This window comes from Diabrotica undecimpunctata, chromosome 7, assembly GCF_040954645.1.
Source record: "Diabrotica undecimpunctata isolate CICGRU chromosome 7, icDiaUnde3, whole genome shotgun sequence".
Taxonomy (NCBI): domain Eukaryota; kingdom Metazoa; phylum Arthropoda; class Insecta; order Coleoptera; family Chrysomelidae; genus Diabrotica; species Diabrotica undecimpunctata.
The window spans coordinates 95,254,090-95,274,663 of NC_092809.1; the positions used below are offsets into that span (position 1 = coordinate 95,254,090).

The following is a 20,574-nucleotide window of genomic DNA, read 5'->3' on the forward strand; positions in this document are numbered from 1 at the left end:
TTATTCTCAAATGCACTCAACAAGTATTGTTGGTAATTCACAAGGTTTGTTACTATTGACTTCCTGTTAGAAAATCCATGTTGTTCATCAATAATTATGTTTCTGCAAGCCCAGGTGAGATTTATCGATACCAATTTATCAAGAAGTTTTGGGATTGCTGATTCAAAAGTTATACCTCTATAATTGTTAACACACTCACGATTGCCAGATTTATAGGTATGTGTAAGAAAACTATTTTTCAAATGTTGTGGAAATACAGATGATGACAATGATAAATTAAAAATTTGTTGTAAAGGTTTGCAAAGGGAAAAAATACAGTTCCTAATAAGTGCTGCAGGTACACCATCAGGCCCTGAAGAATATGTAGTTTTTAAACTCATAATCTCCTCTAAAACATCAGTCAGACTAAATTTTAGAATCTGGAAATCCACACTATAGTCCAATTCAAAATTAGGTAAATTATACCCACTATCATATATTCCTGAAAAATAACTGGCAAATAGATTGACTATTTCATCACCATTCTGAGCTATTACATCACCACCTTTATTAGAAATTACATAAAGATAAGCACTAGACCGACATGTAACACTAACATACCTCCAAAAAGAGTGGGGATTACTTGAAAGATTTGCTTGAATATTCTCTAAATAGTTATAACATTCTGCTTGTAATGATTTACATCTTTCCCTTAACACTGAAAATTCCTCATTAGAGTTACCTGATGCTTTAAAATTCCTGTAAGCTATTTTTTTCTGTATGACAAGCTCAATTAATTCTCGTGAAAACCAAACTGAAAAGTTTAATGATTTAAACCATTTGATAGGAACAAAAATATTGATGGCATCATATAAAATATGATAAAATATATGTTTATGAATAATTATCTCTTTTTTAGGTATGCCCAGTATGTTCTGTAGAACATGATGAAAATGATAGTATGCACAATACATCTCTTAGACACAGGCTCAATTATTTGTTAAGGCAATGGCATAATGATAGGTAAGGAATGGATGTTTATATATTTTGTATAATTTTTGTATGAATAACTACCAAAAACTTTACCTAATGAATACATCCCGAAACAGATCGATTTTTATTTTTAAATTATGGTCGCTTGATCATACTATCTATAGTGATGTAATCCATTTGGGCATGATACGTGATTGATGATTTTTTAACCTTTATCAGACTGGCTGGGGTCTATTTTAACCCCAGATCACAATTTTTTCTGTTACTTTATAGATCTTAATTTTTAATCGGCAGTCTTCCATCTATCTTTAATTTATAAAATATATTGTATTGATAAAAAATTATGCCTACAAGAACATTTAACGGTTAGATTAAATTTAAACTTCAATTTTATAGGCTGGGGTCTCCTAATACCCCGGCCAGCCTTTTATGTCATATAAAATGAATTCTAATAATGTTGTAATAACGTGGGAATCCCAAAGATTTTACGGATTCGTACCGACTATCTTGTCGTATTTGTGAATAGTGCATAAAATTCTTAACATGAGTTATGTTTCATTTATATCTATCTGAAAGCAACTGAGTGAAGATAATCTTTTACATTTACTTGAAAGTGATGATCCAGAGCTTGATATCAATGAGGATACAGCAAGTGATTTAAGAAGGTGAAGACAATGTAACATAGGTAGAAGAAGAAAATGACCTTATTATTGATCAAAGCATAGGGCAAAATGAACCAACAGTTACTGACTCCAAAGGCTTACCGGTATATGTATCTAAAGATGGAACTGAGTGGTCAAGGTTGCCAAGAAACACAAAAGTGTTCTAAATACATGCTCTAGGACTTACAGTGATGATATATCAAGTATCAAAAACGCTTTCCTTCTGCTTTTTTTTTCAGATGAAATTCTAAACATAATAATTGTCATGGAAACTAATCGGAAGGCTTAAGTGTATTACGATAAATGAAATAGTGAAAACCCAAATAAAACTAAAGTGTATGTCTTTGTTGATTCTGTAGAGATTCAAGCCTATATTGGAGTACTTCTTATACTTGTTGCTTTTCATGGATCAAAAGAGGCGATCGATATGCTTTTGGTGTGACGATATTGCTTACTGCCGCTCTATAATACCAGCTGCTATGTATAGTGATAGGTTCAAACAAATAACTTCATTTATATGTTTTGACAATTTTGAAATCAGATAAGAACGAAAATCAGTAGATAAACTGGCCCCAATAAGAGATGTATGTGATATTTTTATTTCTAATAATTGTAAATCGTTTAATCCAGGCGACCATCTGTGTGTAGATGAGCAGCTCGTGCCTTTTAGAGGTAAAGCACCATTTTGAGTTTATATGAAGAGCAAACCTGACAAGTACGGATTAAAGATATGGGCCCTTGTGGACAGCACTAAGTTTTTGAAGTGCCAATAAGAAAACAAGCAAATTTTTAAATCTATTAATTTTTAGGAAAACAGGGTCCTAAGGCGGAAAAACTCAACGCCAACGGAGGAGGGTTTGGAATAACAATTGACAATTTTTTTATGAGTTTAAACTTGCGGATAAGTTATGAGAGAAAAATATAACTCTATGTGGAACTCTTCAAAAAAATAAAACGTTTATTCCAAGGGAGCTTCTACCAGCATCATATAAAACAGATTGTTCAAGTATATTTGCTTTTAGAAAACATCGAACATTAGTCTCTTATGTTAGAAAACCAAGAACTGCAGTCATCTTACTTTCAAGTGAGCATGTTGACGACAAAGTGGTTGGTGAAGAACACTCCTATAAACCTGAAATTATTCTACATTACAACAAAACGAAAGGAGCCGTTGATACAACCGATAAGTTAGCTAAATAATATACAAGAATGTACAAAGAAAAACAAAGCGTTGGCCGATGGCTATATTCTCTCATCTTATTGATGTCGCAGGTATTAATTCCTATAAATTGTGACTACTAAAATATCCTGATTGGAAAAAGCACTGTATGAGTAGCGTAAAATGTATATTTTGGCACTGGACAAGGGACTTATAAAGGAATATGTTTTCAGACGTTATAACAATAGAAACATCGAAAAGAATAAAAAGCGTCATATGGCAGATGTATTCCCAGAACTTTTGAATATTACTGAGCCCAGAGTAGAACAAACAAAAATACAAGGGGGCGGTGCTATGTATGTTGTAGAGGCAAAGACAGAAAAACTAGTAAAATATGTGTAAAACGCAACAATTTTGTATGTATAGAACACGCAAAATCAGAGATAGTTTGTGTACATTTTACAAATAGTATGTAGTTGTTATTTAGTCTGTTAGTGTCAGCAGTAGAATGTATTTTGTAGTAATGTGTATGCTTTAGTCTAATAAATGTTCAATACTATAAAAATAATGTGTTACTGTTACAGTTTTTTTTCTTATAAGCATAGTTCACCCATTTAAGAATGGGGTCCGTTCAGACCCCGGCCCGTCTTTTGTGTAATATTTTGAGGCCCGTCCGATAAAAGGGGTCGTGTGATAACTCATTTGAAAGGTTATTTAATTTTTTCTGATTTACTATGATAACAGATGTTTTCCTAGGAGATGGATTGGTAGATGAGGAGCAATATAGTGGTCTCCAACATCTCCAGATTTTACACCACCTGTTTTTTCTCATGGGGTTAAATAAAATCAAAAGTGTACATTGATCGACCACAAATAAAGATAAGTTGTAGAGAATCTTCCTGAGACCTATTCTTAATATTGAAGCCCATATTATTTTTCTCCACTCTTTCTAAGGGTGTATTGTTGTATGTTAGTATTCTTACTAATGATCATTATTTTTGTCTTAGTACAATTTAGCTTCAGGCCGTATTTGTAACATGTTTCTACAATATTATCCATAATCCTTTGGAGCTCCTTCATAACAATCTTGTTGAAAAATCTTGAGAACATTTGGGCAACCTTCTTGAGAAATGCAATAAATTCTTAAGAAGTTGATCTTTTAAAAGTTATTCCCTCGAACATTCTACGGTAATTAATGACAAGTGGTTCTGAGTTGATAAAAAACACAAATATAGCCAATTTTAATGGGGAATTCAAAGATATGAAATTAGCTTTTAAATAAGCTAATATGTTAAAAATATTAAAAATAATAAAACGAAATATGTATAATATTTACTAAATACTTTTTCAAACATTTACTGTATCTTTTTAATATTTAATATTTCGATTTTTAGGAAGTCATTGGTAAGAAATCGTCATGGTGTAGAAGTCACGGTTGCACTTGGAAACACCCCCTTAACAACCAATGTTAATAACGGAAAATATTATTATAAAGTAAGTTATTAGATGTACAGTGTAAAAATTTTATGTGCCATATACTCATCATACATCAAAGGGCAGTAAATCATTGAGGTACTAATACACTGTTGTTTTAGAAAACATTTCAACATATTTTGTTTGTATATGGTTCAATTAGTTATTTAATCATATTTTATAAACTAGTTAAATTAGGTTTAGAACTTTCAGAGATAATTAAAATAATAGTTAAACAACTCATATTTAAGAGGTACAGATTAAGTGAAGCCTAGTCCGCCATTTGCATTGAGGAAAGAAATCTGCGTTGCCCGGTCATACAATTATAAAAAGGTCATTGAAACAAACAAATAAATAAATAAACCTTCTATTCTAAGACAAATAAGCAAACAATTTACTAAATAAACCTATCCTCAAAAATTTTGACAAGTACGACTTCTATTCATTTGATTTCTTTGAGAATTTTAGAAGAAGTCGTTTTATCTTCCAAAATTGCAGTGATTTTGTAATATCTCGAAAGCTGTTAATAGTTTGTTGATAAACAAACACTTAAGCATTTTTTTTATAATAATTGCTAGGCTTTCTTTATTAATTGTAAATTAATGAATCATAAAAAATTGTCTCTGATTACTTCTGTCTAATACGGAGTATGTGGCGTCATCTATAAGTTTATTCAAATGTAATATTCTTATGTATCGTTATTAAAAAGATCAATACCTCAATCTTCCGGCACTGATCTAGAAAAGTGAGGATTCCAATAATAATACAGTATACAGACTGTTGTATTTAAAAAACCAAAGTGACTTATGATATCAGAAAAATGATAAATATGGCAACATTACAAGTATCAAATTTGAAGTTTTTATATTGCAGAATAGGCGTCTCCCGGTTTTTGTACAGTTCGGACCATCCATTTGAGAGATACCTACGCGCTTTAGGACCCTCTGTATATATTTTATTTTTAAAAATTTAACTGTAACACCCTGTATAAATTTAAGTATCAGAAATGAGCGCTCTTAGACCCATTATTGTCAAATAAAATATTAATTCACTTGGTTAATTAAATTAAATACCTATTTCATATTTTAGATTACGCTGGCGTCATTGACGGAACGAGAAAATATACTTGATTTTAAATGTACGGCGACAAACAGAAGAAGAGATGATATATTTCTTACTAGAGTATTGCTATTATGTGAATATGAATATTTTTCCATTTTTACTACTAACAACAACATTACACCAGAGACTGTAATACAGCTAATGCCAAGTAAGTAAAGCAGTTTTTTAATATATATATATATATATATATATATATATATATATATATATATATATATATATATATATATATATATATATATATTGTGTAGTAACGACCGTATATTATTTAAAATAATTTTCTTGGGTATGTCAGGTTCTATCGGCCAGTAGCGCGGCTTTTTAAATCAATTTAATGTTTTAATTCAAATATGTAATAATGCAACCCTGCCGCTATTTCTTACGTATAAGCTGGATCGAAAATAATCGTCTAGCTTTCACTAATGGGCGTACATAAGGAATGTGGAGGGGGGACCAAAGGGAAATATACCTATATATATATATATATATATATATATATATATATATATATATATATATATATATATATATATATATATATATCATCATCATTCAATCTTCGCTTATCCACTGCTGGACATAGATCTCCCTCATAATTTTCCATCTATTTCGATCTTGTGCCTCTTGCATCCAATTCCTATGACAACGTTTTAGATCGTCAGTCCAACGTGTTGGTGGACGACCTCTACTTCGGTAGGCATCATCTCTTGGTCTCCATTCCAGTATCCGCTTTGTCCATCTATTGTCTGTCATTCGAGCCACGTGACCTGCCCAGTTCCATTTTAGTGTTGCTACTCTCTCTACTGCATCAGCCACTCCTGTTCTTTGTCGTAGCTGGCGATTTGGGATCTTGTCTCGTAGTGAAACGCCCAACATAGCACGCTCCATCGCCCTTTGACACACACGGATCTTTTGAACTGTTCTCCTTGTCATGGTCAACGTTTCGGCACCGTAAGTTAACACTGGCAAAACACACTGATTAAACGTTTTTCTTTTAAGGCATATTGGTATATCAGACGATTTGAAAATATGGTTTAGCTTGCCGAAGGCTGCCCAAGTCAGTCTTATACGACGGAGAAGCTCAACGGTTTGGTTATCTTTTCCTATGCGAATCTCATGACCTAGGTATTTATTACCTGGTCTATGGATCTTGTTCCTACGCATATATCTTCGCTGACTACAAGATTTGTCATCATCTGGGTTTTAGATATATTTATTTTCAATCCCCCTTCTAGCGAGGAAAGGTAGAGCTGATTTAAAAGTTCTTTGGCCTCATCTATCCTATCAGCTATTAGTACAATATCATCTGCAAACCTTAGATGGCTAAGCTTTTCTCCGTTTATGTTTATGCCCTTGTCGGTCAGTTTTGCCCGTTTACATATATATTCCAAAAGCGTAGTGAACAGTTTCGGCGATATGGTGTCTCCCTGGCGTACTCCACGTTGTATCGGGAATTTCTGGGTTTGACGATCACCCACTCTAACACTGGCTGTTGCGTTTTGGTATATATGTTTAATTATATTTATATACCGATAGTCAATTCGGCATTCTGTCAAGGCTTCCAACATTTTTTGTTGATTTACGGTGTCGAATGCCTTTTCATAGTCGACAAATATTAAAGCTAGTGGTTTATTATATTCAGTGCATTTTTCTATAAGATTTTTTATTACCAGTAGGTGATCGTTTGTTCCATAGCCTTTTCTAAAACCCGCCTGTTCTATGGGCTGATAAAATTCCAATTTATTTTCTAGTCGTTTCGTAATTATTTTTGTAAATAGTTTATAAATATGTGAAAGTAGACTTATGGGCCTGTAATTCCTGAGGTCGGTAGCATCCCCTTTTTTATGAAGTATGATAATTTCTGCGTTATACCACTGGGTTGGTGTTATTGCTTCCTGTAAACATCTAGTGAATAGTTTGGCAAGGACCTCCCATAATCTTTTTCCAGCCACCTTCAAGGCATCTGCCACTATTTCATCGCCTCCGGGGGACTTATTGTTTTTCATTTCTTGCACTGACCTTCGAACTTCCTTGGGTGTTACGTCCGGTAAAATTTCAGATCCCTGATTGATTATCTTTGGTAATGATCCACTCCGGTTACATTGCTGTTCTTTGTTATATATATATATATATATATATATATATATATATATATATATATATATATATATATATATATATATATATATATATATGTATATATATATACGTAGGAATATTTCTTAGTATAAGTATTTAGCACAGTTTTATTCATTAGTTACGCCACTCCAAGAAACCACTTAAAGAATAAGCTTAAGTCCGGTAGAGACGCGATTCAGTTGCGAAGGGGACAGGAGATATGTAGACGAGATCACATATTCCTCCTGAGCTAAAAGGGGATTCGATTTTTGTCGCCCGAACTGAATAGAATTAAAATTATCGTGCACGCCGAAAAAGACGAAAGACGAAACCAATTAACGACGGGGGTGTTCGATATTTTAATTCGCAGACAATTATCCGTATTTTTGTGTACATGTAAATAACATTACAGTGTATTTTATGTAATAAAGACTTCTCGCATAGATCGCGGACTTTTACTATAACGTTAACCTCTTCAAATAATAATAGAACTTAATTAGACCTACATATATATATATATATATATATATATATATATATATATATATATATATATATATATATATATATATATATATATATATAGTAAACTCTTAAATATTGGGGAAATCTGCAAGAAAGACTCTAATGAGTATCAATTGTTTCGCCGAACGTTTTCGCCAAAGAGAATTAATTTGGCTTCTTCAGGGCTGAAAGAGAATAAATTTATAAGTAGCTACCATATATTATCTATTAAAAACATTATTGATCTTACCGTAACTTAGAATTGTAGAGTTAGAATGTTAAAAAACTTAGCTAGTAACAACATAGTGGTGTTTTTTGTTACTATGTGCAAAAAAAATTTTTTTTTAACGTTGGAAATGTATGGTAGCTTTGAACTTAAAACGCAAAGGTTTACCCAAGGTTAATCGAAAAACCCAATGTAACTACATTTAAAAGGAGGTAATTCTTTGAATTGTCGGCAATAACCAAATTTTTGATTGTTAGAAAGTTTAAATGTGTGGTTCTGTTTTACCAGAACGCATGTGCTGACAATTCAAGTAGTTCTTTTGAATCTTTATGTCCTTAAGGTTCATTGGTAAAACCGAATGAAGTTAAATCCCAGTGTAGGGAAATATTGTTTTATTACCATATTTCAGAGATATCACTCCGGGGTTAACAAGGATTCTGAAAAGTGTTTTCATTTATACCCACAACGCGTTGTGAATTTCGTTTACTTCTAACATCACGTTTCGGGTACTTTTGACGTGCACAGGACGCGTTGTGGATATAATGCGAAGACCCACAATACGAAACAACGAAGATCGTTGAACATACACGACGATTTTTCGTTCGAGGAGGTAATTCTTTGAATTGTCGGCAATAACTAAATTTTTGATTGTTAGAAAGTTTAAATGTGAGGTTCTGTTTTACCAGAACGCATGTGCTGACAATTCAAGTAGTTCTTTTGAATCTTTATGTCGTTAAGGTTCATTGGTAAAACCGAATGAAGTTAAATCCCAGCATAGGCAAATATTATTTTATTACCATATTTCAGAGATATCACTCCAGGGTTAACAAGGATTCTGAAAAATGTTGAAAATAGCTTTGGTAATAATAATAACAACATTAAACTTAATGTGATTCTTACAATTCTCCACCGTGAGAAAAGAAAATGTGCGCTTTTTAAACATAAATTTGAATGTACAGGGTGATCCACGCAAGATCCACGCATTGAGCAAAATTTATACCCACAACGCGTTGTGAATTTCGTTTACTTCTAACATCACGTTTCGGGTACTTTTGACGTGCACAGAACGCGTTTTGGATATAATGCGAAGACCCACAATACGAAACTACGAAGACCGTCGAACATACACGACGATTTTTTGCGTTATGGACAATACAAATATCCACAAAGCGAAGCTTAATTTTATTTAAAAAATGCAGATAAAAATACGTTTTAAACACAAATATTTTTAGAACCAAATTTCTTCATTTATTTTTATATGTCAGCGATTCATAACACTTTAAATTACCTACATTGTTTGTTCCTTTGTTTACAGGAACATTTATTGTCGCCACAAAACCTTTTAAAGTTGCATCTGAGAAAACTTTGACCAGAACCTTTGGATGACATATTTGCTGCAGTTCTCAAGGGTATTTTCTTACTACTAATATCGTTTGATTCAAACATGAATCGGTTTGAAGGAGTTAATTTTTTGAAACTAACCTATCCAGTGGTCCATTCTCATTACTGAGTTTGTACAAGCCATCATTATTAATTTCAGAAACAATGGCTAATACAGTTCGTGGCGACCTCGTATCACATCCGGCACTCGAATCAAAACATTAGTCCCTTTTTTAAAGGAGAAAATCTTTTATTTGACTCACATATCGTCTTTGATGCCTGACTTATAATTTTATGTGATTGTTCTCACTCATTCAATATTCTCTTACTTCTTTGGGTTAACTGATCTTTGAAATTGCCGTCAACTTTGCCTTCTTGTATATTAGGTGCATCTTCATTATTTTTAATCAGGTTATTATTGTTCAGCATTTCTAAAGATTCATTCATATATTTGTCTTGATTCTCTAAAGTCTCTTGGCAGAGTTCTATACTGTTGCTTTCATCTCTATTTTTTAAATAATCATAATCATCTTCGTTTTCCATGCTATTTATTAATTATTCCAAGTCTTCTTCATTTTGTAGTTCGGAAGGTCTGCATCTTCTAAATCATTTGCTTGTCTGCTGCCAAACATGGCCTCATAAGGGTTCCTACCAATTCCTCTATGAAAAGATCTGTTTTTCTGTACAGACTGTATAAATCTCAACCCTTCGGACCATTTTGTATTATTATTATCGTTTACCCAGGTAATCAACATATCCATGACATCTTGATTAGCCTTCTCTACAGAGCCTTGACTTTGTGAGTGTCTTGGTCGACCGTGAACTATTTTCAGACCAGGCCGCATAGTAGTTAGTTCCATTAGCCACTTCAAGTGCTGTTTTGGTTTTCAGTGGTCTCAAAAACAAAAATTTAGTCAAATAATCCTGGTAGTTTAAAATAAAGTTATATGGACCATCGGACTCTGTTTGCATATATATCAGGTCAACCTACCATATGATTAATATTATTTTTTCATATAATTAGAAATTATAGGCCTGACAACCAAGCCTGTCTTTGGAATTTTTTTTCTTCAACTGGCATAACTTGCATTTACTTAGGTATAAGTTTATAATTTCTCGGGATATTTTTTCTTTAACTCATGCTCCATTGTTAAAAAAAAATTGTTTAAAGACTTTTTGACAAGAACTTTCCAGAGAGAGAGAAAGGGAGGTACCTAAAGACTGTGCCTAACGCATAGTTAAAAAAAAAACGGAAATATGTACCTACCTTGTTCTCTTTTATGTCATATATTTATGTGGGCTGTATGCACAATATCAAACAATTGCTCGCGATGAACAAAAATTTTGATTTCTTCTTCGTTAGTGTGTCTTTTGGCTATCAGATGTCCATTTTCTCCAATGTTTAATAATTTATATCGATTGAGTCTTCGATAATGTTTAGATAATAGTCCTTTGCCGAATCTTCACAATTCTTATTCTTCTTTAACCTCATAAATTAGTTTTTTATAGTCGCCTTCTAAAAGTAGCCTAGACCTAATACTTGACTCCACGTAAAGTTTATTCAAACCATCCTCTAATTCCTTTTTATGGTTTTCGATTGATTCACTCATTGTATTAGAAATTATCAAAAACTACACTAAATAAAACTCATGTTACCGGTAAGATTCGATATGCGATTTAAGTATTTTCCTTTGTGGGTATTTATATTCGCCATATAGCGAAATCCGTCGTGTGTTTCCGACGGCCTTCGTAGTTTCGCATTGTGGGTCATTGTAATCTATTTACAACGCGTTCTGTGCACGTCAAAAATACCCGAAACGCGATGTGAGAAATAAACGAAATTCACAACGCATTGTGGGTATAAATTTTGGTCAATGGGTAAATTCGGATATTGAGTAGAACATATATTAGAATAAAAGATCATTTTAAAAGTTGTAATAATTGAATACTCCACGAAATGTATACATATCTTGGAAAGTACTAATTTTTTTTTGGATTTTGTACTTGAAGTACCGATTGTTTTATACCAAGTTCAAATAGTTCATGTAGTGAGTCAAAAATTAATCATATATCGTTTATAAGTGATGTCATTCAACGAATTCGAATAATTTCTGATATACCTAAGCATTTTTATGCCTTATTTATAACGAAAAATATGAATTTTACGTATAAAACGTCAACATAATATATAATATAAAAATAAATAAAATGCGCAGAATAAATTCATAACATAAAATGCTCGATTTATGCAAAATTGAATAATATTCATAAGAGTAACATCCCTTTTGTAAAAGTTCCTCTGCAAATTATTTATTAACATAATCTTGTTTGTCCCAATTATCATATAATAAACTTCAAGCATTTAATTTCTAATTACGGATGGGTATGGCTGAAAGTGCCTTTGGAAATGAGAGGACACTTCAGTATTTAGTCCGACTTTAATCGAGTCTCATAAATTTAAACGCGGTGAATCATTAAATGGTTGCGCTAAACTGGTAGTGTTGAATGTTTTGTGTTTTTTACAAAATACGGAACAACTTAATGTCAGTGCTGCTGTAATGCGTGCTTCGTTGATGACTGGTGTTAGCGAAAGAAGCATTTATAATATCAAAAAAGAAAAACAACAAAATAGAACGTTGAAATCATAAAAAAAACGTAAAAAACGGGTGAGTCAAATCAATTCTAGAATGTTTACATATGACGAGGTTGTAAGAAGTTCTCTACGAAGAATTTTTTATGAAAAATGTGCCGCCATACTTAAAACATATACATAACTTTATACAAAGTAATGAGAATATACCGCCGTTGTCTCTTTCTACTTTATACAGACTTCTTGAAAGAAATCTAATTTATGTAGAATAAACGTGGCCGAAGAAGCATCATGGTGGAGCGAACAGATATTCTTTTTAGCCGTAATTATTTGAGAACTATATGACGTTTGCGAAGAGACGATTGCAATATCATATATTTGAACGAATAGTGTGTCTTTCGCATCTAGGTTATGATCATCTGTACTTTAACTATAAATAGGTAGCTTATTCGAACGTTCGGTGACGTCAAAACATTGCCGTTAGGATGGGGATCAGTAGCGTAGCGAGCGGGCTGACGTAACAATACTTATTACTTTGAAATTTCTATTCTGTTATGATCTATGACAACATCTCTGATTATTCCTTGAATATAAGTTCGAATTCTTCCTTTCAGATCATTTAGATTGGTAGGTTAACTTTTGTATCACTTACAACCCCAGATCAAAAATTTAGTCAGGCGATTAGGGATTAGTAATAAAAAAACGAAAATTCTAATCTTACGAGGACAATGAACGATTCCAGTAAAAGATATTATCTACCAACGAACTCTGGTGTAGATTAAAGAAGCAAATAAAAGTAAATTTGTGAAAAAAAAAAAAGTAAAAAAGTGATGAAAAGGAAATAAGAAACAAAAACCCACATAAAATGAGCAGAAAACAGCGTTGGAAATATATTTATTTACACTAGAGTAGAAAAAACAATGTTTCAGTAAGCTTAAAATGGTTTAAAATAAAGTGAAACAATAGTATAATTGGCAGTTGAAAAAAAGTGTTCTTTGCAAATAACTGGGAGTTAAGATGATATATAAAGACATTTGTAGAAGTAAAGTGAAATGAATGTTTTAAAGCTTAGACATCGCTAAGCCAAGCTCTAAAGGCAAATTTAAATAGACCGTTGGAGGAAGTGGTATTTTATCTTACACTATAATTATAATCACAATAATTTAGTATTTAATGCAAATGAAAATAGTATTTAAAATATAATGTAAATAGGAAAATAAAATTTTAATTTTTTTAATTGTTGATATATATATATATATATATATATATATATATATATATATATATATATATATATATATATATATATATATATATATATATATATATATATATATATATATATATATATATATATATATATGTATAAACATAATATGTTTGTTGTTTTTAGACACAAATCATAAAGTTATGGTTAGATTTGCTCCGGACAAGTCAATTGTTGGAGGTTACAACATTCCAATTTGTTTTAATTTCCAGACGAATAAAAAAGAAACTTTCTCCATAATTCGATCAATTGTAAGTATACTATATGATAATAAACCAAATTAAACATAACCAAATTAGCCGAACACAAAATAATCTTGCGTCAGCTTTTGTAATCGTTGACATTCAGTGGTAAATTTTCTGTAATATTCTAATTAGATTTCTAAATTTTTTTATCAATATGGTCGATTAAGATATGGTGCCTAAAGATTGGCACAAAGATTGAATTTAAGGTACTAGTACACTTTTGGTGTGCAAAAAAAGCATAATTCCAGTAACTTTTTTCTAGACTCCTTTATTATATTACAAATTGCACTTTTTTGCAAAAGTTTATTTAATTCTTTACAAACATTTTTTTGTTTTCTATATTTTTTTCCATTTAATAGAGGGCGCCAGATTCAAGGCCAAAAAAAAAATATTCGTCCAGGTATCTATCTAAATAAAGTAATTTTCCATCTGAAAAAATAATGAAAAAACGACGCCACTCGAATTGTGGAATTCTTCAATAGTTCACGATATCAGAATTTGTTTTTGAGAGTGAATCACCCTCTCCAATATATTGTTGGACAATAGTACTAATATTTGTATGCAAGTTTCGATCGCTCACTTGTTTTTTTTTTTCGACAGTTGCTCGAAATATCCATTCAATTTTTCTACAGAAAGATTATTAGCTATGATAACGATTGTCTTGAACGAATATATGTAAAACATTTCTTAGTTTTTGAATTTGATAGTAATCTTCCATAAATAATAGGTTATTAAGAGTACAAAAAAGTCAAATAGTTTATACTTTGTAAGTTAAGAAAATAACATTGCGCTTATGGAGATTAGTGTTGCCAAAACTCTCAGGCACGTGTTGCTATTAGATTGTCGATATATGGTTCATTCTAATCAGAGCTATATTCAGCACTGTGTAGTTGTAGTTAATTAATTTCACTAATAAAAGGGCATGTATATTTCAATACAAAATAATGCATTATAAATACTTGTTTCTATAATTGACAGATATAGATATGTAATTATTTTAGGTCTAATAAAAATAGTTAAATTTTACTATAGTTTAACATTACATATTTATTAACGATTTAGATAAGATGTAACTTAAAAAAAAAACAAGAGCAGCTTTAATTTTATTTTCATGTAAGTAATAACAACAATTACATACGTAAAAATTTTTACTTGTATACAGGGTGAATCACCACTAACAGAACGGAAGATTACATAAGATACAAAGCTACATTTTAAAATTATTTTGAAATATACAGGGTGTCCCAATAAATTTCGGCGTATCACAGTTTTATTTTATCTTCTTATTCTTCTTCCTCTTCCGGTCGGCCGATACTTCTTCTACCGATTAATGATTTATCTCTTGCGATTTTGACCACACGGGTCTCCCCCATTCTGCTTATGTGGTTATTCCATTCTTTGTTCTATTTAGTGTCCATTCATTTATACACTATACGTTATATATATATATATATATATATATATATATATATATATATATATATATATATATATATATATATATATATATATATATATATAATATATATATATATAGAATATATATATATATATATATATATATATAGAATATATATATATATATATAGAATATATATATATATAGAATATATATATATATAGAATATATATATATATATATATATATATATTATTATCTTTTCATATATATATATCATTATATATGAAATTTTTCGCACTATTCGCACTCACCTTCTCTATTATCGCTATCACTTTCATTACTGTCACTGTCAACCGTCACATTTATTACCACAGGATCAATATCGTCCATCAACCCGTCAATAACCAAAAATTTTTACTCTTCCTTAATAGCAAGTTTATAATAGTTTTTCCAGTTTTCCACTGTTACTACACCAAATGCACTTCTTATTAATTGTTCCATAGCGGCGGTATTAAACTCTGTGTTGTGTGAGGCAATATGTCATTGACTTAACTCCATACCATTTCAATTGGATTTAACTCTCAATGGTATGGAGGTAGTCTCAGAATGGCAACATTTTTCTCTTTGCACATCTCGTTGATTTTATATTTTATGTATTTTTCTTTGTATGTGTTTAAGACTTCCATGAGCTCTGATTTTAAATAATCTTATTCAAAAAAGATATCTTTCTCCAGTAACCATGTCTTAATTTGATCTTTATTGAATACTTGTGTCGGAATCACTTCTTCTCTCCTGGAATGGTACGAAGCGTTGCCCACCACCACAACAGTTTTCTCTGGACGATTAGGAAGCAGCTTTTCCTTAAACCATTGTTCAAATATAGGACCATCCATCTCATCATGATAGTCCGCTGAACTTTTTTTTAGCTAAAAACCAAAAAGCAGCACCTTCTACAAAGCCCAATTCGCTACCCACATGCACTATAACAAATCGGGGGCCTCGTTGTGTCGGCTGTTTTAGGCCTGTTGACAACCCCTTAAAAAACATATCCTTGTTTGAAGTCACTGAGAGGTTCTTCCATTCTTTGGAAACACTATCTCCAACATTCACCCAAGTTTCGTCCAAATAAACGACGGTGTATCCTTGAGAATGAAATTTTTTTATCTCACGCAAATACTGATGCCTCCATTTTAGAATATCGGGCCGTTCAATCATGCTTGACTTTACTCCTCGTTTGCAAAAAAAACAAAGTTCATTTCATGGAGTATTCTCCACATTGTTGTGCTTGACATGTTTGCTAAATCTTTGTCTTTTTTAGCCAGTGCAAAATCTTTGTTCAGTGTCGGCGGTAAATTTTTAAAGAAAAAACTATGCACGATGGTACGTAGCCACGTATGAACTACTGCATCGTAAGTGAATTTTCTGCTGTTCACTCTACTTTTGGTACGTTTTCTTGTTTTTTTTTTATGGGCCTTAGTCCTCCTTCCACAGCTTCTTTGCGTATTTTAGAAATAGTACTAAAACTTACTCCCGTCATAGCACTTACTTTATCGGTTAAACTTCTAACACTTTCAACACTTCTTAAATTTAGATGATAATTAAATACATTTAAAACAATTTGTTTTACACGGATGTCCAAGATATTCCCTTGGTTGGTTTAATTTTTGAATTTCCATTTTCAAATAACATTTAACTGTAAAATCAGAATAACTACTAAACACCCACAAAGCCTTATTATCATTATGTAGTCAGAGAAAGACATAAAATCGCTGACATACGCACACCGTATTATTTTAAGTTGCAATTAGTAATTAGATATATGCATTCCAACGGATAGCTGGACAACCGCGCTACACAAAGCGGTCCGTTTAATTGCTTATCTTTAATAGCCGGAAAAATGCATGATTTAGCTAAGCAATATTTTCTACTGATTTCCATGATTCATGTCATGGTATTCTCACCGAAAAACAAATAAACTATCGTTACTATAATTAAAATAATATGAAATAAAATTATCTTTTGTAAATACTATTTATTTAATTAAAATCATTTTCCCTACTTTTCATCTCTTGTTTCGAATGTCTGTGGAAACGAAAATACAAATAATACAACCCTGAATCGTGCTTGTGTTCGTCGTGGCATCGCCGCGCTTCTATCGTCCATAAGAAATACATGGCCCTATCTCCGCAATGTTATTTTCTTAACGTGGAACGCTCTATAGTGTCCGAATTTTATTATTGATTATTTATTAATGAAGGTATAAATGTTTTAATATGGTTGTTTATTAGAAATAGCGTGACATCTAATGATAAATAATTTATTTTTAAGAATATCTCAGTGGAAGAAAGTATTGAAGAAAATGAAAATGAACATATGACGAGCCCATTTACCGGAAATCCATGGCGGGATGTAACGCTAATACTCCCACCTACAGATTCAATGTAAGTATTAGTATCAGTAACTGAGTTTATCAAAAAAGAATTTTAATCATTTGCTATTTCAAGCAGTTTGCACTTTCTTGTTGAAGTTTTTTTTTCGATTCGCTTATGTTCACGAATCAGGATAGCATGTTTTAATTTTAATATAAATGTTGATCTTTATTGAAAATTTTTTTTAGCTAGTATTTTTATTTTTAGGAATTACTCCAATATGTATAAAATTCCAGAGGCTTCAAAACGATTTTACCTTTACGGTCTACAAGAATTTCAAGAAATGAGGGGAGACGATTTTTACCGCTTAAGAGAATTACAGTAAGTATGGTATATTTATAAATTATTATAATATATTATATTTTATTATAAATGATAGTCGACACACCAGCGCAGCCTCTCCTTGTCAAACATTGATAATGTCGGTACTAACCAATATATATATATATATATATATATATATATATATATATATATATATATATATATATATATACATATATATTTACTTGGGTATCACATGCAGCAACTTAAACTTATTAGTTCGTAAGGTTTTAATATGCAATTTGCAATTTATTTAAATTTTGCAATGGATTGTGTATTTCATTCTATTATTCTATTATGGGGACTTAAACCTCGCCTGATGGATTAACGAACAACCAAATTAATCATGTGATCATAGATGCTAGACACTAGACACTTCTGCAACCTTATGGATGTCCGCACCTATCGAGGCGCCAATATTGATTCAGATCATTTTCTAGTTGGCACAAGAATTCGGGCTAGAATCTCAAATGCGAAGAAGGAGAGCAGTACCAAAACAAGGCGCCTTAATATTGAACTCCTCAAAAACCCGCAAACGGTAGAAAGGTTTCAAAACTATATCGAAACTAAATACATAACTTAAGAGAATCTAACAATTAGTGAACAATGGAAAATGTGTAAAAATTACATTAAAGACGCAGCAAATAACATTCTAGGGCCGCAAAGACCACCACCATGCAATGAGTGGTTCGATGCTGAGTGCGAGGACATTTCAAGAAGAAAGAACAATGCATATAAACTGATGCAGCAAAGAAGAACCCGAGAAAAAGAACAAAAATATAAAGATCTCAGAAGAGAAGAGGCATTAAAAAAGGAAAATCAAACAAGAAAATTCTATAAAAATCTAAATGAAGCAAGAAAAGAATTTAAGCCAAAGATCGGACTATGTAAGGATAAGGAGGGGCATATATTCAATACAAAAGAAGTATTGAAAATGTGGGTGGAACAGTACCGATCGAAGTAGAAGATCCAAATCAACCACCCCCAGGAGCAAACAACAATACACCATTGGAGCCTCCATCAATTCAGGAGTGGTATATTGGGATCGTTTGCCCGCTACACAAAAAGGGTGATCAATTGGAATGTAGAAACTATAGGGGAATAACCCTCCTTATACAGCATACAAAATATTCAGTGCATATTCAGAGGAGCTTCTTGGCAAATATCAAAGTGGTTTTAGGCCTGGTCGATCAACAACAGACCAGATCTTTGTGCTAAGGCAAATACTGGAAAAAACCAATGAATTCAATATCGACACATACCATCTTTTCGTAGATTCTAAATCGGCCTATGATAGTGTCCTAAGAAATAAATTGTATGAAGCCATGGATGAATTCCACATCCCCGATAAACTGATAAGATTGGTTAAGGCTACAATGCGTAAAGTTGTTTGCAAAGTCGAAATACAGGACGAACAATCACAGGCATGACAGGCAAATAGACAACAGAGGAAACATTTTTAATAAATCATCCCAAATTTTGGCATATGCAGATGATGTTGACCTAGTTGCCCGCACAACACGCAAGCTAGAAGAAATGTATACCACCTTGTCAAACGCCTCAAAAAATATGGGCCTGCAAATAAATGAGGAGAAAACTAAGATAATGGCATCAACACCCAACAATAGAGGCAGAAACATCGGCCACCAATTCATGGTTGATAACTCTGCCTTTGAAGTGGTGGACAAATTCACATACTTAGGCTCCCTGATCACCAATGAGAACGTCATGACGGAAGAAATCAAGCGAAGAATAATCCTAGCAAACAAATGCTATTTTGGACTGAGTAGACATATGAGAAGCAGAAACTTAAGCCAAAAAACAAAAATAACCATATACAAAACCCTTATACAACCAGTATTGACATATGGGTCGGAGACATGGACCATTTCCAAGGCAGATGAAAATCTCCTGCTTATATTTGAACGAAGGATCCTGAGAAGAATATTCGGTGGCATCTGTGAAAATGGTGTTTGGAGAAGGAGGTACAACTACGAGATATATCACAGATATAAACATATATTTGGTGGTAAAGACGTAGGATCCTTTATAAAAATAGGAAGACTAAGATGGGCAGGACATCTGGCAAGATCACAGCAGAAAAACCCTCCTAGAAGAATTCTTATGTCACAACCTGTGGGAAGTAGCAAAACTCAGATGGAGAGATGGTGTAGATGGCAACAGTTGGCAATGGATAGAACTGACTGGCGTAATAGACTTGGGAAGGTCGAGGCACTTTTTTTATATGGCTGTAGCACCAATGATGATGATGGTGATGATGATATATATATATATATATATATATATATATATATATATATATATATATATATATATATATATATATATATTGCAGAGATTTTTTATATCTCGGTCTTATTATTGATGGAATTTTGATCTATTTATATGTGAATCATCACCACAGTATGCAAAGCATTTTTTTAAAAAAGTATTTTCTGTTTCTGATGAACGCATATCCAGGGTTCTAAAAACTAAACTAATCATATCTACTCCACCGATTGATAGAAGAGGGAAACATGTCCCTGTTAACAAGGACATAAAACTTCAAAAAGTGAAAGAATTCATTGATAAAATCCCCAGATATGAACACTTCATAAGAGTAGAAGCAGAGTATTCTTGTAAAAAATGTGATAGTCTAAACATTAAAATAGAAGTAGCTGATACACAAGAAGAAAAACGT

General features: G+C 32.0%; 1 protein-coding gene across 2 annotated transcripts in view; it reads left to right on the forward strand.

Moving 5' to 3' along the window:
- The window catches only part of LOC140445599 (putative helicase mov-10-B.1), a 94,453-nt gene that overhangs the window by 21,031 nt on the left and 52,848 nt on the right, over positions 1–20,574 (forward strand). For both annotated transcript variants that reach the window (XM_072537776.1, XM_072537775.1), the window contains exons 3-8: positions 899–1,002; positions 4,188–4,287; positions 5,356–5,536; positions 13,600–13,724; positions 17,449–17,561; positions 17,757–17,870. In XM_072537776.1, coding sequence (XP_072393877.1) covers positions 899–1,002; positions 4,188–4,287; positions 5,356–5,536; positions 13,600–13,724; positions 17,449–17,561; positions 17,757–17,870 — 737 coding nt within the window. The remainder of the gene's footprint in view (positions 1–898; positions 1,003–4,187; positions 4,288–5,355; positions 5,537–13,599; positions 13,725–17,448; positions 17,562–17,756; positions 17,871–20,574) is intronic.